This window comes from Ostrea edulis, chromosome 7, assembly GCF_947568905.1.
Source record: "Ostrea edulis chromosome 7, xbOstEdul1.1, whole genome shotgun sequence".
In the NCBI taxonomy this organism is placed as follows: domain Eukaryota; kingdom Metazoa; phylum Mollusca; class Bivalvia; order Ostreida; family Ostreidae; genus Ostrea; species Ostrea edulis.
Genome location: NC_079170.1, coordinates 13,698,889 through 13,710,250, shown reverse-complemented (window position 1 = coordinate 13,710,250; position 11,362 = coordinate 13,698,889). Strand labels below are relative to the sequence as shown.

The window sequence follows — 11,362 nt, the reverse complement described above, 5'->3', positions numbered from 1 at the left end:
ATAAGAATTTTAATCTAACGCCACTCAGTGCGTACAAGTAATATATTTACATTTTATGTATGTGTATCAAAGCAGGTCCTCTCCCTGTGGTCTACTACAGTTATCCTGCTGTAGCCAGCATATGTAGAATGTGGAGAGTAATCGTATAGTACAAGGACAACCAAACTCAAGGAGTACACCGGTCAAGGAACCCCACAGAGGTCTAAGCTAATGAGCCAAGATCATGGACACTTGTGGAAGTAGGACCATGTTCATTATGAGATATTGTACATAATAAACTCTTTATAACAACATTGTGACTTTTTAATGTATTAGCTTGACATGGTTACAGCCAGCTCGTCCCTCTGTGACATTCCACAAAACAAGCTTTACAATCTAGACACGTGAGGTCATTCTGCATGTGCATACTCAGCATTGATGATACACCTTTGTGGAAAAAAACGATTAAATTGTCAAACAGAGAATTTAACTCATATATTACACATACAAGTAACAAAGACTGTGCATGTCTTCGTTTAATGGATAAATACCTTTGTATCAAATATGAATAGCTTGCTTCAAAATTGTTCGATTTATCAAGACACAACGAAAGTAATACATGTAACGGACAGACAGACGTTCATAATGTATTTTTTTTATTGGTTTTTGTACACATAATAAAGTACCTGAATACAACAAGTCATATCTAATTATCATTATGTGCATGGAGAGAAGATAGTGAGAAAGAGAGAAAAAGAGAGATGCATGTTTTAAGTAAATATTAAGTTCCATCTGTTCCATTGAGTATCATTTTTTTTCTTTTCACCATTCTTATATGCTATATATTTGTGTGTTTCATAAAATAATTTCATTTGTGATATTGCAGCGGGCAAGTTTAAAGGTTTCTTAGTGCATCTTGCAGTATAGACATAATACTTCAGAAATAAAATAATAATGTTTTGTATATCACTATTATTTTCAATACAAGCTAAAATAAAGGATTTCTTTGTAATTGTAATCTGTTGCTCAGTCTTGTCTTCTAAAAATTGTTTGAATTCTGCAAGAAATAATTGTAAACATTTACATTCCCATAAAATATGTTCTATTGTTTCCTCTTCAGAGTGACAAAAGTTGCAATATTTAGAATCTATTCTTTTTATTTTGAACAATAAGGAATTTGTTGCTAAAATTTTGTTTATAATTCTGTACTGAAACCAGTGGAGCTTACAGTCTTTTGTCACTCTGAAGGGTATTTTGTGGATTATTTTCCATTCCCTCTCGTCTACATCTAAAAGCTCACTCCATTTCTTTTTGCCAGCTGAGACCGAGTTATTTTTATTAAGAATGTCATAAAAAAATGATTTGTAACATTTCAAAATTGTGTAAGTATTTGTCATAATTAATGGACTTGTGAGCTTCATGATGATTTTTCCAGGGTCTGAGGTTTTTTTTATCCATGCTCTTACTGCATGGACAATGCTGTTGTGTTCTTTAAAAAGATTATCCTAATGTTTGTATAAATATCACAAAAATGTTAAAAACTAAAAAGTGAACCATCTTCATTAATAATATCATTAATCAGTCTGATGTTGCTGTCAAACATTTGCTTATTAAAAAATGGTTTTCCACCAATATGAATCTGTGGGTTATAAAATAGAGGTGAATCAGCAGCAACAGTGGACTCATCAATAAGACTATGTAATGTAATGTACGACTTGAATACATCAATCCAAAATTTATTTTTCAGTGTTTTTAAAAGAGTGGTGATGTATTCAACCCCACAGTTAATGAATTTGTTCAACTCAAAATTGGGAGTAAACTTCCCATACCTCTGCTGGAAAAAATAAGATGTCTTACCCAAAATAATTTCATAGAAGCTATAAAAGACATTAGATTTACCATTTTCAATCCTCCATCTTCATATTTTTTAACTATCACTTCTTTTTTTACTCTGTGAGTTGAATTATTCCATATGAAAGAAAAAAATAATTTTTCTAAATTTTTACAATATAACACAGAGGGATTTGGGATTGACATCATAATGACGATGAAAAACAATGACAGAAAAGCCCACATTATGCGACATAGATAGTCGGTTAAAAACGCCCCGGGAAAGATCAGAATAGGGGACGATGTAACAAAGGAAAATATTGAACTCATAAAGCGACTAATTGATACAAAAGGTGTGACATCGGCATGGTTTTTCAATGGGTCGGTATATGGAACAGTGAAGGGAAAGCGCGTAAAGTTTGACATTCTGGACGACATTGAATACAAAGTTAGTAAAATCCGGGATTAGAAAATTCGATCATGTGTTCAGACATTAGTTATCCAAATCACATTTCCGGTCATAACATGTTGACGACGTTCCAAACAAAGTGACTCACGTGTCAGTATTTAACTTGATTTTTTCATTTGAACTCTTTTTACTGATGATAATCATCAAATTTATCTCTATGTGTACATACATGTGTCTTTTCTTCTCTCTATCCTTTGTCTTTATCTTTACATGCATGCTTTCAACAACGTTGAGGATTCTGAAGTTCTGTTGGGTATCATTTTTTCATAACTCAATGTCTATTCATTATAAATTTCAATGGTTAAAATCATTTCTGTAAACTGTCAAGGTTTGGGTGATATTGCAAAACGCAAAGACATTTTTAATTATTTAAGAGCCTTAAATCATAATATCTACTGTTTACAAGATGCACATTTCTCATGTGATACTGAAAATGAAGTTAAGAATGTGTGGGGTTACCAATGCTTTTTTAGTTCATATTCTACAAATTCAAGAGGAGTTGCAATTCTAGTTAATAATAATTTTGATTTTAAACCTCTTACTGAAAAGGGTGATGTGGATGGAAACTATTTACTACTTAAAGAATGTATTGAAGGTCATGAAGTGTTGATATGTAATGTTTATGGTCCAAATAATGACAAACCGCCTTTTTTTTTGATAATGTACAAAAATGCATTGATGATATGCAGTGTTCTAATATTATTTGGTGTGGTGATTTTAATCTTGTCTTAACCCCAGATTTAGATTATTACAATTATAAAAGTACTAATAACCCAAAGGCAAGGGACAAGGTTTTGGAGTTAATGGAAAGTAATGGTTATATTGATCCTTTTAGGCAGCTACACGAAAATACTCGTAGATACTCGTTGAGGGAAAAAAACCCATTAAAACAAAGTCGTTTAGATTTCTTCTTAATATTTGAGACACTTTTGTCTGGTGTAGAAAAATGTAATATAAAGTCAGTTATAGATCAGACCATTCCATGATATCCTTGTCCATTGCTTTCAATAACTTCAAGAAAGGTAGAGGATTATGGAAGTTCAACAATTCTTTATTATATGATGAAAATTATTTAGATTGTATTAGAGGTGTTATTTTAGAAGTGAAGAAGCAATATGCAGCTCCTGTATATAATTTTGGTAACATACACAATATCCCTGATGCAGACATTTCCTTCACTATTAATGATCAACTGTTTTTAGAAACCTTATTATTAGAAATAAGGGGTAAAACAATTTCTTATGCTTCATATATTAAAAAAAAGAAAGAAAGGAGGAAAAAGCATTAATTGAAAATATCAAAACATTGGAAGAAAATGTTTGTGACAGTAATATTGATGAACTGTCTAGTAAAAAAAAAAGATCTAGAAAACATAAGAAAACACACGTTACAAGGTAATTGTGTAAGAAGTAGAGCCAAATGGGTTGCAGAAGGCGAAAAACCATCAAATTATTTTTGTGCTTTGGAATCCAGAAATTTTACGAGCAAAATAATCCCTAGATTGGAGAATAATGAAGGGAGGGTAATATATGAACAATGTGAAATCTTAAGGGAAACAAAAACTTTTTATGAACAATTATACAAGAAAACTGAAGTAAATAATAGTTTTGATTTTAACAATGAGCCAAGCTTTAGAGATATTCCGAAACTTTCTAATAAAGAATCAGAATCAATAGAAGGGGAAATTACTATTGAAGAAGCCTCCAATACTCTTTACAAAATGAAATCTAATAAATCCCCAGGATCTGATGGTTTTTCTCCCGAATTCTTCAAAATGTTTTGGAAATATATTGGTATTTTTGTTGTAAGGTATATCAATTATGGATATAGAAGTAGTTTTTTGTCAGTTACACAAAGACATGGTTTCATTACATTGCTACCGAAAGGTGACAAACCAAGACAATATCTGAAGAACTGGAGGCCTATCACTCTGTTTAATACTGTTTATAAAATTGCATCAGGTACAGTGGCTAGTAGAGTAAAACGGTATCTAGATAAAATAATCAACCCTGATCAAACAGGTTTTATTCCCAAAAGGTATATTGGAAAATATACAAGGCTTATCTATGATATTATGCATTACACTGAGGAAGAAAATATACCTGGTTTATTATTACTTATCGATTTTGAAAAAGATTTTGATACAGTGTCTTGGGAATTTATTCAAAAAGCACTAACTTTCTTTAACTTTGGCAACTCTATTCGGAACTGGGTATCATTATTTTGTACAGATATTAAATCTGCAGTAAATCAATGTGGTAATCTCTCTGAAAAAATCAATATTCAGAGAGGGTGTAGACAAGGTGACCCTTTGTCACCGTATATTTTTTTTTAATTTGTGCAGAAATATCAGCTATTCATATTAGATTAAACAAAAGTATTAAAGGTATTACTGTAAACAATATAGAAAAGAAGATTTCCCAGTTGGCTGATGACACTTCACTTATTCTTGATGGCAGTAAAGAATCTCTCTTAGAAACATTGGAAACACTGCAACAATTTTCAGAAATGTCTGGACTTTATATTAATTTTGACAAAACCCATATAGTATGGATTGGATCCAAAAGATTTAGTAATGAAATTTTACTGCCTAACTACAAGCTTAAGTGGGGTACTACAAGATTTAAACTACTAGGAATACATTTTGATGTGGATCTAAAGAAAATGATGCAATTAAACTATGAACCAAAATGTGTACAGATTAAATCTTTACTTAAACATTGGGAGGAAAGATTTTTGACTCCCAATGAAAAAATCACAGTTATTAAAACATTGGCTTTGCCCTTATTAAACCATAATGTATTTATGGCTTCCTTTCATAATTAACTATATATCTTTCGCTCGAATGGGACGTAAACAATAAATAAACAAACATCAACCTTTCTGTACGATGTGAAAGTCATGCGTTGAAAAACTTCAAGATATTGTTTAAGAGTGAAAGTAGTTGATCCATCCCGAGTACTACCGTTGGTTGACATAAGTTACTATCGGCATTTTTTTTTAATCATTGGTACGACAATGATACAAGTGTTTGCCAATAAATTTTACCAATAGTACACATTTCTGCAGACAACCTAGAGCTTTGTTAGTGTTGGTAACTCTATTCATGATGTAATCAAAACTGGTGGGCATTGTGTACACACTGAAAGCAACAGATTGTGTATTACATCTTTTCCCCTTAAATCTCCGTAGACATCAACTAAAGACACTTTCAGACATGTTGCTTAACGCATGTCCATGCACAAACGGAAATGGGTTTTTAAAACATCAAGTGTATGTGATCTCCCCCTCTGAATATTTCGTCCGATGATCTATATACTCATGGTGTTTTACAAGAGCAAATACATCTTTGCTAGCCAAGGGTTTTCGGTCTACTCCGCTCCTCATTTATGGACAGAAAACTCTTGGCTAGCGAAGATGGAGAAAATAGTCTCCAGGAGAAAGTAATTAACAGCACTTAAAACATATTTCTAAACACATCTTCTTGGTGTAAAATCATTCACAAAGATGAAATGAGCGTACATCTTTGACATATGGTGCCAACTGATCAGCTAGTGGTATAAAATGATACCATAGTTGGATTTCTCACCATTTATAACCCAAACTCGTTAAGAGTACACAAGGATCCAATGGTACCAATGATTCAAATATTTACCATTGGCAACATTTAGTTTACTCTGAACGCACCCAGTGTATTACATTTGTTGTTTGACCCCACAACCATAAAATGTATATGAGTATTCTTTGATCACCAACTAACTTTGTATGAAATATGAAAGGTCTAAGTCTATGTTGAAATTTTTTCAAGTTTATCGTATCACAATAAAATAATAGTAAACTTGGAGAATGGGGATGAATTTTGACCCTCACCCCTGACTTCAGAACTCTGAAATATATAGATTTCTTCCTTTTGATTTTAGTCAACTATCTTAACATGCTTTTTCTCCAAACCTTTACGAGATTTTGTGTCACAACATAAGTGGCGATGGGTAAAAATAAAGAGATAGACAGATATACCTTGTGAACACTGATGTACATTGTATATATACATGTTCTATGAGAACTATTAGATGCGATAAATTTTCTAGCAAGTCTATATAACACTTTGTAAAAGAGGGTATTATCTACATTTCTTGCAACAACAGCCATGTGTTTGTAGTTCGTCGTAAAACTTTTGATTACAATTTATATGCATATAAACAGTCTAATACTTTGATAGAATGTTGGGCGCTAGTAGGGTGGCTACACCACTATTCCAGCGATGACAACTTCCTCCAACACCAGACAATTTTTTCCACCCCTCGCGTTGCGGTCGTCTGTAATGTAGTTCGGTTTGACAATTTTCACGGTGACGAACATTCCGTACAAGAGTTTCCCACACTCCGTGACATGAACTCCTCCCGTCACACTAGGTCCCACGAACGTTCCACAAGTGGACATCTGAGCCCAGTCAGTCGAGTTCCCAACCCTGGTTTCAACGTCATGCAGCCATCTACCTAAAAATTATAGGTCGTATGGAAGGAGTACTTTTACTTCCTAAATTTGAGTAATTTACAAGAGAGAAACAAATTGCGACGTTTTGCAACATCTACGATATGTACATTGATATGTAGATTCCATATACGCCAGTTAACTTGAAATCTTAGACATAACAGAGTCTTGCACGTCTGCATACTGTGTTAACGGCAATTTCAATAACTCAACGTTATGACAAACGGGATGACTTCAACTTCTCCATCGTCAACTTTCCACGTCTATGTATCAATATCCCCTTATCACTTGATCCGGTGATCTGGGTTAGAATAGGTCCTCGGTACATCTTGCTTGTCGTATGCGGTGGCTTAATGGGGCGATCCTTCGGGTGAAACCGCAAAAACCGAGGCCCCGTGTCACGGAAGATCCCTCCCTATTCAAAGGTCGTAAGCGCCCAGCATAGGCCTAAATTTTGCAACCTTTCACCGGCAATGATGACGTCTCCATATGAATGGAAACGTTAAACAATTTGGGGGTACCATTAAAATAAGGGTAACGTTTTGGAATATTTCATTGTTCTGTTTTTCTGGTCAACGTAAATTCCAGTTCTGCTTGACGACTATACGTGCAAAAACATTAAATCTGTTATCAAATCAACTCTGATAACTGATACTATTGAAATAATTACTTTTAACTACTGGTAGTTACAACATCGCTCAAAAGATATTTTATACACACATCATCTTCATCGATGAACAAGAATTTTATCATAAGTTTTCATGAAACAAGTTTGACTTATCATAAATAAAATACTTATAGAATTTAACAAAATAAAGACTTTAAGCATAGCCAGTTTAAATATATTTCCTCTTTCATTACTTTACATTAACGATAATTTTCAATCTACAAAATTGAAACAAAATAAATTAGCAAAGTTATGAAAGTACTATGTAGTATTACGGGCTTACCGTATCCATCGATCCTGTTATAGATTGTGATGCTCTTTACGATACTTAGTCTGCCCAGTGTAACAGTCAACCACGGGTAAAGTTCATAACTGGTATGAAATAATAGATTAAAATCGGTGACACGTGTTCGTCCATCGACCACATTTTGCCATCCTTTGTTAGTATACGTTCCTTTTTGATTAGAACTTCCGAAAACTGCCTTTCCGAGTGCCAAGTTTGTAACTGCAATACATGAAAACTACATGCATTTTTGAAAAATGGGAACCTCTGTCATTATGATTTTGAGTATTGATACCAAAGAATCGTATCATCCCCGTATTTGATTTACTTTGAACAACAGTTTTACGTCACTATGAATAGTGCTTATTATAATGAATGACGACACCCCATGCATTCATTCATGAGTGAAACATGTATCATTCAATTCTAAAAGAGCAATTTGAATGCATCACATGGCGTATGGATACATTGTGAAATATATGAGAAAATTATGGCATAGCCATCCATGTACATGCTGGATTCACGGGTCAGTGGGGGATCCGGAATTTCTCTAAAAGGGGCGCGACCCAAATTTGTACCTTTTCCGCTCCAGAATGGGGAGTGTGGTTGAAGACTTAAAATTAGCAAAATATGACCTTTTAGAAAAGGGGGCATAACAGCCCATGTAACACCCCTCTCCAGATCCGCCACTGCACAGGTAATAATATGAATAATACAAACCATTGTGACAAACTTTTCCGCTGGCTAGATACGTTCCACTACACACACACGTCCCTCTGTCACAAACAGCGTTATCTGGACAATTGATGTTAGAGGAACAGCGGTCTCCTACTGATGGCTCTGAACAGTAGAAAGGATGAGGACATTTCTCACAGTTTTTTTAACTAGATATGAATATGGTCTAAATTGATTTCTTTCATTTGTGCCAGGTCTATCTTACTGTGTTAAAGAACATATTTGTAATTCTTTCATTCTCTGACAAAATATCAATGGGCAAAATAACCTTCACGTTCAGCTTTTCTCCGGGCTTTTAGATTTTTTTTATCAATTGTGTATCAATTTGTTGCTACATACAACATTAATCATTAGTAGGAAAACGAAGTTGTATAATGTAAGTAGGTACTTAAAATGTTTTATGTCAGAACGCGATCAAAATGTTTCAGTTACAAAACGCACGATATAGGTAGTAAATATAGTCATGACTCTTACCGTAGTTACATTAAAGACTCCCTATTAAGCGTGTCTGTCTTTCGTGAAATGCATTTAATTCTCAAACTCAAAGCAAATCATTGATTTTGTATCATAAAACCTTTGTCAAAGAAAACTAATATGAAATGTTCAGTGAAGATTTATCAGAATTGATATATGGGTTGGGTACGATGATATGATCCTGTGATATCAATAATTCTTTCGAAGGTCATTTGTACATAATTATCAGTGACGGATCTAGAAATATTTCAACCGAGATGCGACTCAAATCTGTTTGTTTTCTATGTTGAAGGTGAAGTGGGTGTGGAAGATTACAAAATGACAACAAAATTTGTGTAGAATGTTGAAATGGGGGATTCCACCCCTTCTAGACAACATCAAACAGTAGAAATCGCCTTCTCCAGGTCACGACAGAGAGATGGTTTTGTATCCCACAGTGTGTTAGAATGTGTATGTTCTATACTAACGCACACATTTCAGATAAACTTCACCATATGCTAGAATACAATGCACGGTTTCCATATTGTAAATTGACGTGTTCTTAAGATCCAACATATTGATGGTATGAGATAATGGACCACAATGTAATAAATCATAGTTTGTGCATTATGTATACATGTATATTTCTTTAAGTCTGTAGACAGTAAACTCGTTTTATCCCTGTTATACATTGTAAAGTACATGCTTATGTACAGTGTAATTATACTTTTCCAAAGTGCGTAAAAATATAAAAATAAAAGTACATCTATATTGAAGTACGATTGTGATAATAGACTGATATTAAAGTATTGTCAATTCCATGATGATTCGCTTTGTGCTCTTGTGACCGTTAGCTAGGTACTTTGGACGCTTGACCCATGAAAGCCATCATCCAATCACTTGTTATTTAGTAAAATGATTATAAACTTACTCTGAAACGCCCCCTTTGTTTCCACGGCTTTTGGTGCTGAATTTTTTAATGCTTGTTGTGAAGAAACAGAAGATTCCGGAACGTTTTCGTCCTTATTGTAATTGTGAAGATACGTGATAGAGGAAATCAAAATCGCTAATCCCAATACAAAAACGAAACCAAGTACGAATATAAATATCCATCGTTTACCATCTGTTTGACAGAAATATCTTCTATTTAGAGCTCCAAGTGAATCCATTATTGTTTTCTAAAGGTACATGTAGTATTTTGTCTAATGTAAATACGTGAAGTGCGTCCCCACTTGATATAAGAGAGACTGAAAGACTTAGACACTGGAAAACGGAAACCCCTAAAGTGAATGCTACTAAGTGCTGTTTAAGGTCTGTTAATATGGTATTTATGCGTTAATCCTTGCATCTTTCGTAGAAATGCAATGATAGTAATTGGATTGACGTCGGGATGAAAAGTGTCAATGAAAACAAGAGGACAAACTCAAGTATTTTCTAATGACTTTGTCAGTGGCTTTCAGCAGATAGTTTAAACTGTATGTATTCCAAGAACACAATTAAATGCATGTCATTTGTATTGTTGAGACTGGGAAACAAGTCCATATACACATGTATTAATTCCTCCCTCGTGATTGGCGATCCTGTTTGAACATGGAATACAAGAACTGAAGAATAGAAAAAAAAGGTTTAACCGGAATAATTATAATTTTAGCGGTTACCAAATTTAACACGGCAAAAATCTTTAACCTTGATTTGTAGGGTCGTTTGTTACTGGATCAACAAGTTAATCGTTCATTTGAGACTAAGTTCATCATGTCTTCATCGTCATTAATTAATTTGCTCCATAGGTCGGTGTATTTGGACACCATATTGCAACTATAGGTACAACTGTAGTATGTCCAGCTGATCGAAAGTGTTTAGGGCCTAATGAAGTTTGATCTTTTATCAAACAACAATCATGTGCTCTTAGCTTAAAAAGTGTGTTGTTTTTGTTCTAATTAAAAGTTTCCCCGTGTAATTTGCTTCTTTTTCTTGAGAAAAGGACGGGTAGTCCAGAAAATTTGACAATTTTCATAGTTCGTGTCGGGTTACCTTATTGATGTTAGACCGTTCTTGGCACCTTATCAAGATATTAGGCTCACGGCGGGTGTGATCGGTCGACAGGGGATGCTTACTCCTCCTAGGCACCTGATCCCACCTCTGGTGTGCCCAGGAGTTCTTGTTTGTCCAACGGTCTATTTTGTATTGCTTATAGGAGTTATGAGATTGATCACTGTTCGTTATCTTCACCATTCATATGTATATATATATATATATATATATATATATATATATATATATATATATAATTATCATCATTGTTTTTATTGTTATCATTATTTTTTTCTGTGTCTGGTCTTTACCTATTGATATTAATCAAAGTCCTGAAAGTACTGAAAGACAGGGTCAAATTATTCAATGCATAACTTTCAGAAATGATGCAGTTATGCTAATATGACAATCCATATGAAAATTC

The 11,362-nt window shown here is 33.8% G+C and overlaps 1 protein-coding gene across 4 annotated transcripts; it reads right to left on the bottom strand.

Annotated features, from left to right (window-relative positions):
• Nucleotides 1–270: 270 nt before the first annotated feature.
• On the bottom strand, nucleotides 271–10,156 carry LOC125655933 (uncharacterized). Of its 4 annotated transcripts, XR_007362927.2 has the most exons (6): nucleotides 9,839–10,145; nucleotides 8,440–8,559; nucleotides 7,720–7,941; nucleotides 6,490–6,774; nucleotides 1,879–1,930; nucleotides 271–426 (listed from the first exon to the last, which is right to left on the bottom strand). XR_007362927.2 is itself a non-coding variant. In XM_048886473.2 (5 exons), the coding sequence occupies exons 1-4, from the start codon at nucleotides 10,074–10,076 to the stop codon at nucleotides 6,521–6,523; spliced, it is 834 nt and encodes a 277-aa protein (XP_048742430.2). In that variant the 5' UTR covers nucleotides 10,077–10,156; the 3' UTR covers nucleotides 271–426; nucleotides 6,490–6,520. The 4 variants fall into 4 exon arrangements, 3 of the variants coding, with proteins under 3 accessions (XP_048742430.2, XP_048742432.2, XP_055999384.1); XM_048886473.2 differs by lacking the exon at nucleotides 1,879–1,930 and having other exon boundaries at nucleotides 9,839–10,156; XM_048886475.2 differs by lacking the exons at nucleotides 271–426; nucleotides 1,879–1,930 and adding an exon at nucleotides 460–1,036.
• Nucleotides 10,157–11,362: the final 1,206 nt, after the last annotated feature.